Source organism: Lissotriton vulgaris, chromosome 2_1 (assembly GCF_964263255.1).
Source record: "Lissotriton vulgaris chromosome 2_1, aLisVul1.2, whole genome shotgun sequence".
Lineage (NCBI taxonomy): Eukaryota > Metazoa > Chordata > Amphibia > Caudata > Salamandridae > Lissotriton > Lissotriton vulgaris.
The window spans coordinates 331,669,243-331,688,912 of NC_141687.1; the positions used below are offsets into that span (position 1 = coordinate 331,669,243).

At 49.6% G+C, this 19,670-nt stretch overlaps 1 protein-coding gene across 1 annotated transcript in view; it reads right to left on the reverse strand.

The window, feature by feature from the left end:
* SPECC1 (sperm antigen with calponin homology and coiled-coil domains 1) overlaps window positions 1-19,670 on the reverse strand; it is a 1,296,450-nt gene that overhangs the window by 1,207,336 nt on the left and 69,444 nt on the right. Inside the window, exons 2-3 of the mRNA XM_086955068.1 lie at window positions 15,935-16,113; window positions 4,923-5,058 (exon numbers count right to left, since the gene is read on the reverse strand). Of these exons, the coding sequence (XP_086811194.1) occupies window positions 4,923-5,058; window positions 15,935-16,113 (315 nt within the window). The remainder of the gene's footprint in view (window positions 1-4,922; window positions 5,059-15,934; window positions 16,114-19,670) is intronic.

Below are 19,670 nucleotides of genomic sequence, written 5' to 3' on the forward strand. Positions count from 1 at the left end.
TGAGGTTGTGTTGGCGGGCGATGGCCGCGAGGGGGCTCATGTATACGTTGAAGAGGGTGGGACTGAGTGAGGAGCCTTGAGGTACACCGCAGATGATTTCAGTGGCCTCTGACTTGAATGGTGGGAGGCGGACTCTTTGGGTTCTTCCGGTGAGGAACGAGGTGATCCAATCCAGTGCTTTTCCTTGGATTCCGATGTTACTGAGGCGTTGTAGAAGGGTGCTGTGGCAGACTGTGTCGAAGGCTGCAGAAAGGTCGAGGAGGATGAGGGCGACTGTGTCTCCATTGTCCAGTAGAGTTCGAATGTCGTCTGTTGCTGCGATGAGGGCGGTCTCAGTGCTGTGTTTGGCTCGGAAGCCAGATTGTGAGGGGTCGAGGGATTTGTTGGCTTCGAGGAAGGCTGGTTGTTGACGGCTTTCTCGATGACTTTGGCCGGGAACGGAAGAAGCGAGATGGGGCGGTAGTTTTTGAGTTCGGTGGGGTCTGCTGTTGGTTTTTTCAGAAGGGCGGTGAGTTCAGCGTGTTTCCAGTCTTCTGGGAAGGTGGCGGAGTTGAGGGAGCAGTTGATGACGTCTCGGAGGTGCGGAGCTATAACGGAGTCTGCTTTGTTGAAGATGTGGTGAGGGCATGGGTCTGTGGGGGATCCTGAGTGGATGGAATTCATCAGGCGGATGGTGTCCTCAGTGGAGATTGGGTTCCAGGCGTTAAGGGTGTTTACGGGGGGAAGATGGTCAGCAGATGGTAGGGTGGGTTGGTTTCCGGATTTGTTGTCAAAGCTGTTGTGGATGTCAGCAATCTTGTTGTGGAAAAAAGAGGCTAGGGAGTCGCAGAGGGTTTGAGAGGGGGTGATGTCGTTGGAGTTGGCTGAGGGGTTGGAAAATTCCTTAACGATGTTGAAAAGTTCCTTGCTGTTGTGGGTGTTGTTGTCAAGTCGGTCCTTGAATGCTGTTTTCTTGGCTTTTCGGATTAGTTGGTGGTGAGTACGGGTGGCGCTTTTGAAGGTGTCTTTGTTGCTGGCGGATGGGTCTTTTTTCCAGGCCTTTTCAAGGGAGCGGCACAGTTTCTTGGACTTCTTGAGATCATCGTTGAACCATGAGGCCTTCTTGTTTCCAAGTTTGTGTTGACGTTTTTTCAGTGGTGCTAAGGTGTTAGCGGTGTTGGATAGCCAAAGGGTGAGGTTGGAGGCGGCTTCGTTGGCGTTAGAAGAGAGGGCTGGGGAGGTTAGAAGGAGCGATGTGGAGATCTGATCCGTGGTGATTTTGTTCCAGTTTCTTTGTAGAGTTGGTTGGAGGTGGATGATGGGTTTTGGCTTGTTGTAGGTGAAGTGAACGCAGCTGTGGTCAGTCCAGAGGAGATCCGTGGTGTGGCTGAAGGAGACATGGTTGCTGGAGGTGAGGATGGGGTCAAGTGTGTGACCTGCGATGTGGGTGGGGGAAGTGACCAGTTGTTTAAGTCCGAGGTTGGCGAGGTTGTCTAGGAGGGTGGCGGTGTTGCGGTCGTTGATCTTTTCAAGGTGGAAGTTGAGGTCTCCCAGAAGGATGTATTCTTTGGAGGGGAGTGCGTGTGGGGTGATGAAGTCTGTGATGTCTTCACTGAATTTTGCGCGGGGTCCTGGTGGTCTGTAGAGGAGGGTGCCTCTGAGTGTGGTCTTGGGGTCGATGTGGATCTGGAAGTGAAGGTGTTCAGAGTTGGCGAGGTTGGCGTCGGAGCTGGTGGAAATGCGGATGGATGTCTTATGGACGATAGCGATTCCTCCTCCTGTATGGTCGGTGCGGTCCTTGCGTGTGATCTTATAGTCCTCAGGGATAGCGATGGCGATGTCAGGGGCGGAGGAAGCGTTCATCCATGTTTCCGTTAGGAAGGCGACGTCTGGAGAGATGGTGTCTAGTAGATTCCATAGGTCAATGGCGTGTCTGTGGACCGAGCGGGTGTTGAGAAGGATGCATTGTAGGTGGTTGGGGTCGGGGGTTTGTGGTGTGGTCGTGGCGGTGATGTTGTCGGTGCCGCTAAATTTGCAGGAGGAGCAGGAGAACGGGCCATGGGTGCGTCCGGGAGCGGCTTGGACGCAGTTGGGGGCGCGACCTGGATTAAGGGCTAGGAGGGTGGCGGCATCGTAGGTAACGCGGGGGGGCTGGGCAGCGCGAGGGGCAGGGGGTATGGCGCTGGGCGCGGTCCAGGCGCGGACGGGCGTAGACGGGCTTACCTTTGGCGCACCTTCGGCGCGGGTTGGGCGCGGACGCTGCGCGTTGACGCTGCACGCGGGAACTGCTGTCATATATGGATGGTGGAGGGGGAGGGGCGAGGGCGTCTCAGCTGGGAGGCGGGGCGGGCACACGAGGACGACAACAAACACGGAAAATGGAGGCGGGGGGAGGAGCAGAGCGGAGCGCTTGTGGGGAAACGCGCAATACAGTTTAAAAAGGCAAAATCGGTTACACAATGCAAAACGAGTCAAGCGGCAAGCAGGGCTGACTGCAGGAAGCAATTTCTGAGGCAGTTAATAGAGAAAGAGGAGCAACGATACCACGGGTCACCAGCGAGGCAGGGGAGCGACCACTCCGCTCGAGAGCAAAGTGAGTCACAGCGTGATAAAGGTAGCGGAGCTCTCTATGTGCTTAGTGGGAGGGCGTCTCAGCTGGGAGGCGGGGCGGGCACACGAGGACGACAACAAACACGGAAAATGGAGGCGGGGGGAGGAGCAGAGCGGAGCGCTTGTGGGGAAACGCGCAATACAGTTTAAAAAGGCAAAATCGGTTACACAATGCAAAACGAGTCAAGCGGCAAGCAGGGCTGACTGCAGGAAGCAATTTCTGAGGCAGTTAATAGAGAAAGAGGAGCAACGATACCACGGGTCACCAGCGAGGCAGGGGAGCGACCACTCCGCTCGAGAGCAACAGAGTGGCCCAGCCGTCAACAGCAGACAAGAATCCCAACGTCACTTAAATTGATGGCTGAAGTGACGGTCAGCAGGCCTGAACCTCGTTTAAAAAAACAAAAAAAACAAAGCCAAAAACAGCGGAAGCAGGCCACAACCTCACTGTAGTTGAAATCATTTAAACGGGGGGCCTCATAAGCCGGCAGCAGTCAGAGCAACTCTGTCGCTGAGTCCCTAGAACCTGGACGCAGCCCAGAACCCTAGTGTTATTAAGTGACGTCATGAAACACTTCCTGGAAGTCAGAGCAACAGGTTCATCAGCACAGCGAGCCCCGGACACTGGCAGAGGACAACAACTCACAAGGGGGTTCCTACAACAGGTGACTGTCGTTTTCTATTCATAAGTGCTTTCCATTGATTGATGTGAGGCACATTAATTACAAAATGTCGGATTACAATACATCTGAACAAAGCCTCCACCTTTCAGCAAAAATAATGTTCCGATGTAAGTTCTGTATATTGTGTACTTGCCTATTAAGTGATTCCCCATGAGGTAAACACTATGTATCAGCTAATTTAAGAAATGTGAAAGAGTGTATGGATTTATTGTGTGATACAGTTATTGTTTTACATTTGGGTTTTACTTCTCACGCTATTCGTTAATTAAAACGTTTCTTAGTCTGGCGAGCACCACCTGATTTCTACTTGTATTCTCGAGTATTCTCAGCAGCAATTATCTTAAAACTCAAGTAGGTGGCTTAAATTGGAAAAGTTGATTATATAAAAATATATGCAAAAATATATGCGTTACAGTTGCTTTACTACACAGAAAACCACCACATCATAGAAAAACAGACGCAAGTGCAGTTTCCAGACAGGCACAGTTAGCGCGGGTACACTGGACTTATCAGTGGTTCAGTATGTAATAAGAAAGGTGCTGCGACCAATAGCATCTTGACAGCAAACACCTGTCTGAAGGGAAAGTTACTTCGTGAGAACAAACATTTAGAAAGTGCAACATCCACAGAATTAACTTGTGAGCGTTTTAATTGGGTGGAAAATGCGCCCCTGGATGTAGCACAGCATTTGTGTTTGCACGACAACTAATCCATCACCACGGGAGTGCTGCGTTACACCTCATACACGACTATAAGCAACTTTTACTTGTGCTTGCACAAGTGAGAGCGACCTACCAGGTAGGTCACGCCCCCTAAGCACAGAACCGCCTTTGTCTCCCTGCCCCAGCTGCTGCTGCTGAGGAAGTTCGAGGCCCTCCACCACCCGCAGGCTACCACCTGCGCCTCATCCCTGGTGGCCAGTGGTAGGCCGTAGGTAGGTTTGTTCATCCTCCGCTTTATTGCTTTTATTGTATTGCCTGTACTTTCATTGTTGAGTTTGTGACTTCTGTTGTCTGTTTTCCCCTGCTGCTTGTACGTGGTCAGTGCCCCTTTTTAGGTCTCGCCTCTCAATGCGCATGCACATTGAGCGGAGCGAGACTATAGGGCTTAAACAGACCTTACCTAGACTGGCGATTTGATGCTGTGCCTATGCGCTTTTAGGTCAATGCAACAAACTTTCAATGCATTTACAGAAACCACTGTGATGGCGGCTCCTGGGTATGCAATAGATGTCCGCTGAGCTGCCAGACTTCTCTATATTTGGTGGTCGGAGTACCCTGGCCATGGTAGGAGTAAAGTACTCTGCCAAGGCGGGTGTACATAATCTGTCGCTGAAGTCTAAATCAGACCATAAATCGCGAATTGAGATCTACACATCAATTAACTTTAACCTACATATGCAAAGCCCACTTGACCTTTGAGAAAAAGCATTGATTGGTAAAAGGAAGGACTGATGCATGATGCACAATAGCACCTATCGTATTGCTATCTTGCAATGCTGAAAAAAAAAATATTCAAACTTCACTGATGGCAATGTTCTCTCTTTATCATAGCATGCCTCTAAATCTAATTTAATTTGAAGATCCACACTAATAAAAAAAATAAGCATAAATACGAATATAACTTGAATATATGTAATTCATTCCCTACCAGTGGCACTGCGTGGCCGCGCTTCGGCCAGCTCAGAGATTGCTCCTGTGGTGGTGGTCTTCTTTAACCTGCAGGTATTCGTTGAAGTGCTTCCTCCTGGCTTGTTGAGAGTGTCCTCACTGCTCGCTCTTTTCAGCTGGTACAAAAATGGAGGCAAATGCTTAGAAGAATATCCACAAAGTGACATGCCACCTGATTATCACAAGGAAGTTCAACCATGACCACATAATCCCAGGTAAGCATGCAGAAATAAGCGTTCCTTATCAGTATCTCACTGTATTTAGTGCATACTTACCATGAGGTAATCATGCAAAAGTAACCATTCCTTCCCAGTATCGCTGTTCATGTTCTACAGACTTTTCATGAGGTAAGTACATAAAGGTAACCATTCCTTCTCAGTATCTATTTATGTTCTGCATTCTTATAGTGACATAAGCGTGCAGAAGTAAACATTACTTCTTAGTACCTAAGTTCATGTTCTGCCTATATATCATGAGGTAAGTGTACAGAAGTAACCATTCCTTCTCAGTATCTCTGCCTATGTAGTGCATACTACCCATGGTGTAAGCATTCAGAAGTAACTTTTCTTTCTCTGTATCTCTGGTCATATTCGGCAGCATTACCATGTGGTAAGCCGAAGTGTATAGAAGTAACTGCTTATTCACAGATTCTCAGTACATGTAGTGCATACTTACTATGAGGTAAGTGTGCAGGTGTAACTGTTCCTTCTCATTATCTCGGGTCATATCTGCAGCCTTACCACGTGGTAAGCCGAAGCGTATAGTAGTAACTGCTTCTTCACAGATTCTCAGTTCATGTAGCACATACTTAGCATAAGGTAAGTGTGCAGGTGTAACTGTTCCTTCCTGGTATCTCTGGTCGTATTCTGCAGCCTTACCATGTGGTAAGCCGAAGCGTATAGAAGTAAATACTTCTTTACAGATTCTAAAAAAAAGTGTAAATGTAAAACTGTATTTGTAAAGCACAAACTACTGATCGTTACAGGTCTCAAGGCGCTGGGGACCGTCATGGAAATTAAGTGAGGTATTGCCCAGAGTCACATGGTGCTGAGCTGAGCTGCCGCCAGAGCCGGGGATCGAACTGTGAGCCCTGTGCTCCGAAGTTAGCTGCCCTGGCCGCTGCACCACACCTTTAATTGTAGCGCACATAGAGCATGAGGTAAGTGTGCAGGTGCAACTGTTCCTTCTCTGCATCACTGGTCATATTCTACAGCCATACCATGTTGTAAGCTGAAGCATATAGAAGTGACTGCTTCTTCGCAGATTCTCTTTACGTGTCAAGCTACCTTACCATGAGGTAAGTGTGCAGGTGTAACTGTTCTTTCTCGGTATCTCTGGTCATATTCTGCAGCCTTACCATGTGCTAAGCTGAAGCGTATAGAAGTAACTGCTTATTCGCAGGTTATCAGTACACGTAGAGAAAACTATGAGGTAAGTGTGCAAGTGTACCTGTTCCTACTCGGTATCTCTGGTCATATTCTGCAGCCTTACTATGTGGTAAGCTGAAGCATATATAGAAGTAACTGCTTCTTCGCAGATTCTCAGTACTCGTAGAGAAAACTTACCATGAGGTAAATGTGAAGGTGTAATTGTTCCTTCTCTGTATCTCTGGTCCTATTCTGCAGCCTTACTATGTGGTAAGCCTAAATGTATAGAAGTAAGTGTTTCTTCGCAGATTCTCAGTACGTGAAGAGAAAACTTACCATGAGGTAAGTGTGCTGGTGTAACTGTTCCTTCTCGGTATCTCTGGTCATATTCTGCAGCCTTACCATGTGGTAAGCCAAAGCGTATAGAAGTAACTGCTTCTTCGCAGATTCTCAGTACATGTAGAGAAAACTTACCATGAGGTAAGTGTGCAGGTGTGATTCATATTCTATGGTAAGGGTACAAAAGTAACCAAAAGAGCAATCTCTCGGTGAACCAAAAGAAGACCAAGATAATTATCTTCGGGAAGTACCACCCAAAGAAGACAGCCCAATGGCGCCTAGGTGACATGCAAATCAGAACTTGCAGAAGTTATAACTATCTGGGTCTCAGGTTATGAGAAGGGGCTCAAACCCACAGCCCACCTGAAACATCTAAGAAGCAAGGGGGCCGGCATCACACACAGTTTGAGAAATCTCAATCGACGACTACACAGTCCCACTGCTTAACCCATCTTGAAAGTCTTAAAAGCAAAACTGGTTCCCTCTTTAACTACGGCCACCTAGCGTTCCCCGGAACCTTTACTAAGTTCCTCACAAACCACCAAATTTCTGCCTATAAGAAGGTCCTAGAACTCCCACAACATGCCAGGAAAGCAAGAGTAAGGTTGGAGCTGGGACTCACCTGTCCGGACATTATATGCTCAGGGGATATTTTAAAATACTATATCAGCACCCTATGTGCTCCAGCAGCTTCTTTGAAAATGCAAATCAAAACAATTTTTGAAGAAGGTGTATTTCCATGGCAGGTTCAGCTGGAAGTAGCCATAAAATCGCTATAAATAGACGCTCAAAACTTGCATAACTTAAACATTCCAGTAACCATATGGAAAAGATCAGTGAATACACAGGTCAAGAAAATATCCTATGAAAGAGACCTGGAAAGCTTAAGCCATCAACCCAATCTCTCATCACTAGACACTTCCTACATTTTTTTTTTTAATCTGTTTATTAGCATAGTAAGGAGAGCAGTTAAACACATATTGGAGCGCAGTTGCAATCAGGATGATACATGCGTCAACGTCACATCGGGGGCAAGCGCTACTCGCGTCAGGGAACATCACATGTATGCGGTGTGGGGTCAGGTAGGCTCTATGTAGTAACATCAATTGAATGAACCTGAACTTGGGGTTTCTAGCGACCTTCTTGGGAAACTGAAGGATAAGCTCCCACTCTTTATCTCTCAGAGGCCTACCAATATCACCTTCCCATGCCGCCCGGAGTGGTGACAGCCTGATTGCCCTCCCCATTTTTATGCTAGAAGTGAGCCATCTGGTCAGATGGCCGCCCGTGCCCATGAGGTAGTGCATTGTTATTAGGGGGTTTGTAACAGGCTCCCGCCCCTCAGGTGACCACTTATGTGTTACATAATGTCGGAGGCCTGCGTGCAAGAGGAATGAGCCCCGGGGAACGCTATGTGTAGCCCTAAAGTCTTCAAAGGACAATAGGCGCCCCCCTTCAAACAGGTCACCCACATGAGACACTCCTGCGTCGTGCCAAGGGATCAGTGTGTTCATCGTGAGTGTTCCCGAGCCCAGCGGGATACCCAAGAGTGGGATCGTGGGGGCATAAGACGTCTCGGGGGACGTGTACCTTAATGCCTTCCGCCAGTACGTCACTGCAAGCCCGAGGAGTGGTGGGGTGTCCCTCGGTAGATCTGCTCTGGGTAGGAGCAATGCGTGTATCCTCCCTTTGGCATGCTCATCTTCTGACACATTGATTTCTTGGAGATTGCGACCTGCCACCCAGTAAGCCAGCCACTGCAGTTGGCACGCATAGTTATAAGCCCGGTAGGCCCATACCACCGGAGTCAGAGGGGAGTTGTAGTTTAGCGAGGCCTATGCGTCTGCGCCCATGTCCCCCTACAAGTTCCGTGAGTAGTGTGTCTAGATTGTGAAATGTCGTTGCTGGGATCAGGAACGGCAGATTGGTGAAGTGGTAAATGAGTCGGGGGAGCATCACCATCTTAAAGATTGCTACCCTGCCGGCTATTGAGAGGGGCAGTGTTAGCCAGAATTGAATTTGTGATTTCAGTGCTCTGATGGCCCTCCCGAGATTGCCGTCTATCATCATGTCAGCCTCCCTGTAAATGTGCAGCCCAAGGTATCGGAAGGTGGTATCCGCCATCTGGAATTCGTGAGGGGCGAATGGTAGGGGAGCAGACAGGCCCGTGGGCGCAAAGGCGAATCCATAGGACTTAGATTCGCTGATGGTGAGGCCAGAGATTGCCCTGAAGTCTTCAAATATTCAGGGTATAGGGCTCAAGTCGCCCCGCAAATCCCGGAGATACAGTATGATATCGTCTGCATAAGCTGACACAATGCCGTCCCGTGCCTCTGTACACCGCAGCGGGGGGCCTCCGACCTGAGCTTGCAGAGCAGTGGTTCGAGGGCGAGAATAAATAGGAGAGGGGAGAGTGGGCAGCCCTGTCGGGTGCTCCTCGCTATAGCTATGGGTCCCGAGATGTGGTTGGAGGTGCGCACTCTGGCTGTGGGGCGGGTATAAAGTAATCTGACCCAGGCAATGAATTCGGGTGGTATCCCGAATTTTGACAGTGTGGCGAACATATAGTCCCATCTAAGGGAATCGAACGCCTGTTTCAGATCTACAGATATGCAGCCTTCCGAGCTCGCATCCACTTGGTTGCCGAGCATCAGCTGGGCTAAGCGCCTGAGATTCATGGCCGTATTGCGGCCCGGTACAAAACCACATTGGTCAGGATGGATCAGCTGTGGTATGAGTTGCACGAGTCTCGACGCCAGCACCTTGCTTAGGATCTTGGAGTCAGTGTTGAGGAGGGATAGGGGTCTGTAATCGGCCAGCTGTAGCCCGTCCTTGCCAGGCTTTAAGAGGGAAGTGATCAATGCCTGCATGGATGATTGTGGCATGGAGGCCGTCCGTAGGACTTCCAAATAAACAGAGTGTAACCGTGGGGCCAGGAGATCAAGGAATGTTGCATAGAATTCGGCCGGTAGGCCATCTGTTCCGGGGGCCTTGCTCTTCGGGAGGGCTCGTATTGTTTGTCTGACTTCCGCTACTGAGAAGTTGCGTTTCAGGTCTTTGCATTGCCTGTCAGTGAGTTGGGGGAGGTCTAGGTCTCCCAGGAAGGCCTCGAACGCAGCCGCTGGTAGGGGTTGGGGGGGGCTGTACAGCGTAGTATAATAGTCTTTGAACGCCATGTTAATCCCTACTTGTGTGGAGGTCGGGCTGCCTGTCTGGTCTAGAATTTTCAGGATTGGATGGCAAACTGGGGAATCAAGCAGGAGGCGGGCTAGCAGGGGACCGGCCCTATCTGCTTGGGTATGCTGTCTATTCGTGTATTCTCTGTAGTCCAGAACCCTCAAGTCTTCCAGCAGCTCAGCATGTCTAATATGAGCCTCTTGCAATGGCGTGAAAGGTGCATTTGTGCCCACTGCCTCGTTCTCCAGGGACGCCAGCGAACCCTCCACTTCCTTCAATTGACTGATCACCTCCCGTTTCCTGCCCACCCGGGTGGTCATTGCCGCCCCCCTGAGACGGACTTTGAAAGCGTCCCATTCTATCTGACGTGTGGTGGCTGTGTTTGCATTTGTGGAGAAGTAGGTGTCTATAGTGTCGGACAGGGACGACCGGAAGACCGAGTCTTCAAGGAGATCTGGAGACAGTCTCCAGGTCGGGATAGGGGCCAGCCGCCTGCCCCACTGCCAAGTGAGCTCCACGGGGTTGTGGTCGGATAGAGTTTTCCCCATGTGTTGGGTCTGAACTATGGAGTCTGTAAGGGAGCAGGAGCAGAAGACATGGTCGATCCTGGTGTGGAATGGTGGGGTGGGGAGAAAAAGGTGTATTCCCTCTCCTGCGTGTGTGTGCTTCGCCATGTGTCCGCTAAATCCCAGCCCTCGGCCCACCGTGCTAGAGCGTCCGCCTGCCTCCTGCTCTCAGTGGCCTGCAGAGGGGGGTGTGACCTATCCAGTGTAACATCGAGCACAGCATTGAAATCTCCCCCAATTATCCAGCGATGGTCAGCCCAATCTGCAAGTATCCCATTTACAGTTAACAGAAACTCTGATTGACCAGTGTTCGGTGAGTACACACATCCAAACACAACGGCATCCCCGTCCAACAGGCCCCGCACAAATACATATCGTCCTTCCTGATCTATCCTTTGCTCCAACATCTTAAAAGGGACAGAGTTGCGAAGCCAGATCGCAGCCCCCCTGGAGAACGCTGAATAGGAGGTAGCGAAGAGCTGCCCTCTCCATTTCTTGCGTAGCTTCACATTCTCAGCATTGTTCAAATGTGTCTCTTGGAGGCAAGCAATCTGCGTCCCCCTGCGGTTGAGTTGAGCCAAGATTCTATGGCGCTTGTGAACAGAGCCCATGGCCCGTACATTCCAGGTGCACAAGTGGTAAACATTAAGTGACCCCACGACCATCTGTGCGATGCGATAGAATGGAACATCTGGGTGACCGTGTCAGATCTGTTTCGCTACAAGGTGAGAGTGTCTTATGAACATGTAACCCCTTAACAATAAGGTCCCCAAGCCAACGGGCCCGGGAGCCAAACCAAGGTGCCCAACGTGAGCACAAGTCAGTTAGGTTCGTGTGCATACTGGGGGTAGTAGGCCTCTGATGACTGTCACTTAACGGCCTACATGGGCAAGATAGCCCTCGAAAGGGTGGGTCCTTATGCAACCCACCATATCTGAAGAAGAGAGTCAGCTATACGTTACCACCCGAAGGGGATCAATCGTGCTGCCACTCAGAACTCCGCCGCCATCTGGGCCGTGATTTTTGGGAATAGTTGTAGGCTGTCCACTGATCCAGATACCTCAGTGTGGGTGTCGGTGGTAATGGTGATTCTGTCTCCGGTTGCTCCCGCGTCGTGCGCGGCAAGTGCCTCCTCCGTCAGTCGCGTCCGCAATGACGGATGACCTGCCTCCTGACCTCCAGAGGGTTGCGTTGTCGTCGGCAAATCCTGTGAAGGGTGGTGCCCGGGGCTGGAAGTGTCTTTCCGTCGGTCCAGCGGGCTCCCGTGACTACCGCTGCGATGATCCGCGAATGGGTCTTGAGAGGTCGGTGGGGTTAGTGTGACTTCCATCCATTCTTCCGCCTCCTCCGGCGAGTCGAAGAAGTGAGATTTGTTGTCATGCAGTATCTTGAGCCGTGCGGGGAATAGAAGCGCATACTTCATGTTCCTGTCTCTCAGTTTGCTCTTCACACCCAGGAAGGTGGACCTGGCGCGTTGCACTGTGGGCGTGAAATCAGGGTATACTGAAATGTTCTTGTCCTCGAAGCGAATCGGTGCCTTCTCCCTAGCCGCTCTTAAAACAGTGTCCCGATCCCTATAGTGAAGAAGGCGTGCAATCAAGGGGCGAGGAGGCTTCCCCGGCTGCGGAGGTCGCGACGGCATCCTGTGTGCCCGTTCCACACTGTATAGGGCAGTGAGATCTTCCTGGCCCACCAGTTTCCGCAGCCAATCTTCCACAAACTGGGTGGGATTCCTCCCCTCGCTTCTCTCCGGAATGCCCAGGATGCGGACGTTGTTGCGGCGGGCACGTCCTTCCGCATCATCCACCTTATCCCATAGTTGTTTGAGCTGTTTCTCCACGTTCTCTAGTTTCGCGAAATGTTCTGTCTGTTGCGGTATGAGGTCACTCAGCGCTATCTTCTGTTCGGAGACCCGCTCCGCCAGTTTGTTATGGTCAGCTCGCAGTAGGGATAGACCAGTCGCCATATTGTCTATGCGCGATTCTAGGGCTTCGCGCGTCACGCGAATTTCGTTCAGGATAAGGTCCAACTTGGCATCTTGTGACCCCTTTCCGGTTGGCGGTATGATGTCCGCGTTCAAAGAGGCTAGCGGGTCCTCGGAGCCCGTGGACTGCATGTCCGTCGGAGCACCCTGATCCTGTGTCCTGCCCCTGTGTTTGCCCATTGATCTCGTGAGCAGGGTGGCGTTGTAGTAGCTGCAGCCCGCTGCTGCAACCTCTGTAAGTGTCCACGCAGGGTGCCAGGCAGTGGCTGTGGTGGGTCTGAGCTGCACCGGTGGAAGGCAGTGGCAGTGCTGCGGTACAGACCCCAATGGTGGCAGGGGTATTGTTTTGCAAGCTTTTGTAGCGCCGCTGCAGGGTAGGACGGCGTCCTGGTGGGGACCTTGCAGGCAGTTGCGTCCACGGTCTCGCAAGGTGGGCAGGGGAAGTTCGCAGTTTCAGGTGACAGCAAGGTGGGGTCCTCCGGAGACTGGGAGCGCAAAGGAGCCAGGTGTTTGGTGCCACGGCAGCGCGCCACAGAGTGTGACACACTCCCACGTCGCAGGTCGGCACTATCAGCCAGGTACTCGGGGCTTATGTCTCACTGGAAGGTGTGCGGGCCTGGATGCGTGCCACTGTGCTTCAAATCCTCGCACTCCGCCCGTCGCCGAGTTATCCAGGGGTAGGCGAGGCGGCACGGCCAGAGTCCCGGGGCCCCGCCACGGCCCCGGCGCGGAGACAAAATGGCGCTAGCAGGGTAGTCTCAATGCCGGGTCGTCCCCTTGCTCGTAGCGTGTGGCGCAGCCAGGGAGAAGGGGGGCCCACAGCGCTGGCGGCGGGCGACACGCTCCACCCGTACCGCTCTCCTCACCCGTGTAGACGATGGTGCAGGCACCGCCGGTGTTACAGGCGGGTCGCGGGCCGGTCCGGTGCGGCCCCGCGTCCCGGGCGGGCTCACGGCCGGGCAGGCCGGCTGGTGGCTGAAGCAGCTAGGAGGGAGGCAGCGGGGACACAGGCAGTGCAGGGACCTCTCTCCGCAACCCGTTACCTCCACAGGAGTCGCGGCTCACTTCCGGTCCGGGATCCCGGCCGAAGCGCAGCAGTGGCCAGGAGCAGGTCAGGCAGGCCACGCAATTGAGGCCGAGGCTTCACGATGCACTGCAGGCCGCGATGGGCACCACTGCCGTGTTGCTGTTCTGGTGTGGTTCGGGAGGAACAGCACCTCACCGCTGCACGCCGCTTGCACCCGGAGGCTTCACGGACAGGATTTAGGTGGGTTGCAGGCTGGGATGACAGGATAGATTGCTAGTATTTAGGGCTAGGGACGGAGCTCAGGGACTACACGTCCGCCATGTTGGACGCTTAGCCACGCCCCCGACACTTCCTACATAGTGGGAAAACCACAGCCTTACTTTGAGCAAGAACTGACAGTCCCGGCACGGAAAACAATCACCTACATGAGACTTCTTGCATTACCCATCGCAGACTTTAACCAAACTTGGGCCCGGAAGGACAATTCAGCCTCATGTCGACTTTGTAGTTACCATTGTGAATCCTGGCTCCATCTGCTGTGCTGCTGCCCAAAGTTAGCTAGTGAGTGGCACCGACTGGTACTTCCCAACTGCAGGTCTCACAGCCTCGTACGATGCAGAGAAGCCTCGGACCGGTGTTTCTCTGCTAAAACAGTTGCCCGGATAGGGCAATTTAAAGAATCAATCCGGGCTGCACTGTCACAGAAAATTGAGTTACAAAAAAAACCAGCCGGCTGGCAAGCAAGAGAGACCTTGACAACTCTCCCCACTAAGCTTTATGCACTTGCACTTTACTGCCAGTTTGGATAACTGTTCTTAATGTTTTAACTCCCTAATAATTTATAGCAATTTGTGTGGGTTTTTAACTCTTTTTCCTTTTATAGATTATTGTAAAGATAGTATATTGTAACGATTTTAAGTAATTGAACAATAAAGCTTAATACACAAGATGACTGAATGGCTAGTTAGTGCCATCTGGAATATTGACCATGTGTGTGGTGGCAAGGGCTCCATGGGGATCACCAGGTTCTTTATTCAAATGCCATTTTTACGGATGAAGCTGAGTGAAAGGAAGATGATCACACACTGAAAATGTGAGGCTTTCACTGGCAAGGGCGACAGTGACAAACTTCCTGACAGAAGGCAGATCTGTGAGGACAGGGTGGGTATCAGCATGAATTGGTGAGTGGTGATCACTGTTCTCTTAGGTAATGCAAATTTACAATTCTACAAGAAGGGGTTCAGAATGGGGAGGGGCTTGTGGGGGGGATGTCGGAGGTCTAGAATGAAAACCCAATGGGCCTGATTCACCAAGGTGAACTTACACTTTTGTGTAAGTTTACGATTTTTTGTTACTCACAAAGGTATTTCACTAGTAGTATCTTTACCACTGCGGAGTCTCCAACATAAAAAGATTGGACAGTCCTCGCTTTTTATGTGCTGAGACTCTGGAGTCGTACTGAGACGAGACTCTAAAAAATTATGGGCCTTATTTATGAGAAATGACGCATCGCTGCGTGAAAGCAGCGATGCGTCACTTCTCAGTGCGCACTCCTTGTGACATGATTGATGTCTCATATTTATAATATGACACATCATGTCACAAGGAGTTACAGATACGTCAGTATTTCTGACGTATCTGTAGGTGCAAAAGTGACGCATTGCTGGAGTGTGTCACAAAAGTGACTCAACTCCAGCAATGTGTACTTTCACATGGGCAAGCCCCATGTTGTTAGTGCCTGCGTCAGTCTTACCCTTGCCATGAGGCAGGCGTAAGATTTTGATGCATTAACGGCCAAGAAATGGCGCAGTGAAATCTTATAGATTTCACTGCGTCACTTCCATGACCCTTTCTTAAGTCAAAACGCCCCTCTTGCATACATTATACCTGGCGCAGGTGTAATGTGGCGCAGGGGTTTACAAAGTGACGCATCTACCTAGATGCGTCACTTTGTAAATATGGCGCAACAAGGCGCATTTTTTAGGCCACTGGTGCGTCACAAAAAGTGACGCACCTGCGGCGTAAAAGTGACGCACAGCCTCCTAATTGAGGCCCTATATTTCTTGTACAGATAGCAGAATAAAAGAAGGAGATTACTTTTCATAAGTGCCCAGTTTCTACTTTTCCAGACATGTTACTTATAATGTATCCTTCAGCCCGGAGATTTCGCTGTGAATAAATATTGCCTGAAATGTGGATACAGGCAATATGCATGATGGACAGGAGGCCTCAATATTTTACCTACTTCAAAATTCTAACCCGCATCCAACCTATATATAATTTATTGCAATGTTTGTGAAAATTCATATATGTATTTATTATCTCAAAAAGTTATTAAACAGAACTTCTGCCACAAATGTAATATTAAGAAGCATTGCAAATACATTTGGGTTATCCTAAGAAAAGTGTCTCAGGCCATGAGCATAGACGCAGTACCCTTAGATGAGGGGGTATGACTGGCGAGTAGTCAGTCACGCACAGTGGCATTCACTCATTGACCAACAATGGACATGGAGAAGAAGGGGTCCTTACCCTGCTCAGTCGAGACTCAAACCCAAGGGAGTTGGAGGACCTGGAGGGTCTCATCCCGAAAGAGGGAGCTGGGGGCGATTTCCCTCTGTCGCGTACCTGGGTCCCCGGCTTCATCAGTGAACTCGGTGGCCTGGCTGCCCCCTTCATGTTGAGGGGAGAGCTGCGATGAGCAACTGTATCTGAACAGAAACAAAACAAGAAAAGCAAATGTTTAGCAGAATAAGGGCCATGAAACACTAAAAGGCGATTGCAGACAGGTACTTGTTCATTTCTACCATGTATTCGGCCAGCCGAGCTGACAGTGAACTAAAGTCGACAATCTGTGATGGGAATGCTTGGAACATTGACATGGCATTTTTTCCTTTTATCCAGAAAGCTGTGATTTGGAGAATAAGCGTCATGTACTAGAAAGAACTTTTTTTATACCCTACTGGACGTACAATTCTATTTTGACAGTATTATGAGGATTTGATGAAATGTCTTTATGCTCCGTTTAACTCCTATTACTTTTATGGTTGTTTTTTAACTGCCGAGTAAAGTTTATTGAACTGAATGGACTTGCAAGCTCCTGTGTACGTTTCAGTTTCTGTGTGAGTTTCAGCCACATTTACTTTCGTTTGCACTACCCAATCCTTTTATGAGAGAGGGCGCACTAATCTAACCCACGAAACAACAGGAGAAGCCTGAATTCCTCTTTTGGCGGGGTCATAAACAGCTGGGCATGTCCTCTCCATGTGAAACAACATGGAAGCGTGGACTTGTTTCTGTATCTTTGGGTTTCTGGTGTTCGGCACCAGCACCTAATTCTCAACACCGGCGCTTGTTGCAGCTTCCACAAGGTGGTGCTGTCTGGCTAATTTGGAGATGACCACAACAGCAGGTCATTATTCATTAAATAAACATTAAAAATGACTATTACCTGCCGCTCAAGCCATACATACAGCTTTGCGGGCCTGAAATAGTCTGAATTGTGTTGTTACTATCGTTGGAAGCATGGCAGGGGCAAAGTGTGGTTCAAGCTGCAGGGGCTTTTTGACGAGAGCCCGGGCACTTACTTTTTTACCAATTAAGCATTGTACATCATTGTGGGACAGCTTGAATCTCTAGACACAGCTTGTCGGCAGGTCAATGTCTAAATGCACCATACCACTCATACTTGCAAAATCAACCCCTTGTTCTGATCAGAATGCTTGCATCTCTGCCCCATGTGCTCCTCAGAGTATACCCTCCATCACTGTTGTCACTGCTGTGCTCTTAGGTGTGCACAAAATATATAGAGCACAGATCCAAATGGACGTCACTGGTAGATTACAAGGTCATGTTGGGGTGTGTTTGGTTGTGCTGTATCGTGTTATGTAACGTTATGGCATTTTGTTTTAGTTGCTTGCACAGTTCCGAGCAAGCCAGAGCCCAATCCACTTCCCTTTGTATGGTCATCAGGCCTTAGATCCCCCCAGTCAATGCAAAAGGCACCTTACCATCGTAGGTCTATACTATGACTAAAGATGTGGGCATGAAGCTCTCCCTTCTTCAGAAAAGTCCCCCGATTCTCCACCCGCTCCACAAGGTCAAGCTAACGAGATCCCTCAATATGGCACATCTTCACTACTGCAACATCACCTATGCTAGTTTCACCTTGAAACTCATTGCCATTCTCCAAGGACTTCGGAAAAGGGCAACCAGAATGCGCCTTAACTTAAAACTCAGCGTAAAGCACTTTATCTCCCACTAGATATAATATATTGGTCTGTGCACTGTCCACAACCCATGTTGGGTCAAAGGCACGCAAAACTAGTATAAAGCGCCATGCCACTGGAGAACTTTTAACAATGAATACCCATCTAATCAACCAATGATCTTTTAAGAGTATGGAACATGGAGGCAGATCATTGGGTATACTAGAACCCATGTTTTGGAACGCCCTTAACCTAAACTTGCGGCCCAAGGCTAAGTCAATGCGGTTCAGGAAACTGCTACAATCCAAATGTTTTAAGACTCTGCTTTTTTTTAAATTCAGAGCAAGACACTGGCTGTTTTTGAAATTTGGCTGAGATTAATTTGAGCAATCCATCCATCACCTTGTTGTTTTTGCATTTGATACCGTAAGTGCGCCAGGTAAGCCCAGGCGTGGTTCCCCAGCTTGCTGTCCCAGTGAAACCAAGCTATACCTTGATGAAGAGCACTAACTAGGGTGAAACCAGTTCTAGGTTGCTCGTGTTCCAGTTCATGTAGGACCTAGCCTGGCAGTTCTGGATGGACTGTTCGCATGAGGAACAAGTTCAAGACTGATTATGGCTTTGTCCAAACTGAGGTGGCATGGTGGATTAAAAAATTATGGATTGGGATGTCATGCCAAGCAAGCAATTGCCAGTGGCTGAGATTCATTCAAGCATTCCACCCATCGCCTTGTTGTTTTTTAGTTTGAAATTTACCAGACAGGTTTACTCACCCTCAGTGGTTGATCTGCAACTTCCTACTCCTGACTATTAAAATGCACTTATCTTTTACAGCTGACTGAAGCAACTAAAACGTGATACACCCTGCTTTATATAACTGCTAAATAAATAAAAAAGTGCTGAGCAAGAAGCTCATGGGGTGAAGATAAAAATATTGAAAGAGGTACCAAAAGAAAGGGACAGAGAGAACAAGAGAGGGAAGGAAGATCAAAACAGGTAAGAAAGAAATGAGAAAGAAGGGAAGGTGACACAGGAAAGAATAAGAGAACATAATTGCTTGTCATTTTAGTTGCCTGTGCAGCAGTTACACCACCTTGTGGGCATTTTTAATTGCTGATGGCATGTGAGGAAAGAATGTGGAAACATGAGAGAGTGAAGGAGAATAGAAAGAGGAAAGGAGGAGAAAGCAGTGGGGAGTGAGGGAGTAAGAGATGATAGGAGGGGGCAGTGAGAGAGAGCACTCCTGACAGTCAAATACCAACTCAAGAAAAATGATTAGAGAATTGGGGAAACAGCATTTGATAACGCGGGCTGAGTCATGCATGCCATTTTGCAAGTGGAACAACGCTTGCCTTAACCATGCAAATACCTTAACCACACATTTGCGTAGTTAAGGAGTCTGCGGTCTAGATGCAGAGCGGATGGGTGGGGAAAGGAACAGGAAGGATTGGTAGAGGAAGGACTGGGATGTGGCTTGGTAAGTGGGGATGGGTTTTGAGGGGTATATTTAGTGCTGTGGGATGGTCGCACCAGAAGGCTGTTCGAAGTGGCACGGTAGGAGACCAGTGGGATCTCTACCTTGATGAAAGTGTGACAACAGAAGAGACCCACCCCGAACAGACCATGCAGCAGCTAGCTAAGTAGCAATAGGTTGTCGCTATTAATACTAGTTGAGAGGTAGGTCTTCTCTTCATTTATTACATACTCAGCACTTACTACTTGCAGTGGAGAGAGACATAGATACAGCCCTGAAAAATGGCTTTTTAACTTACGAACTGGACCCAATCTTTGTCCTGAAAAAATAGAAAGATCTATGAACGCCCTCAGATAAGCCCCAATCTGAGATTGAGTCCGCCCTGGTAGTATCTCTTTACCAGGGTGGGACGTGGTGGCAAATGATCAAGCAAGTCACATTATGTGAGTGAGCCATCCTCGTCCAATTCTTGGAATTGCCTAGGGATTAGGTTAAGCACAGGTAGCAGCAGATAGGGACCTCTTTGGGGCCCTGACAACGACCTGCATTTTATCCAACGAGGCAGATAGCAGATGCTTGAGGACAG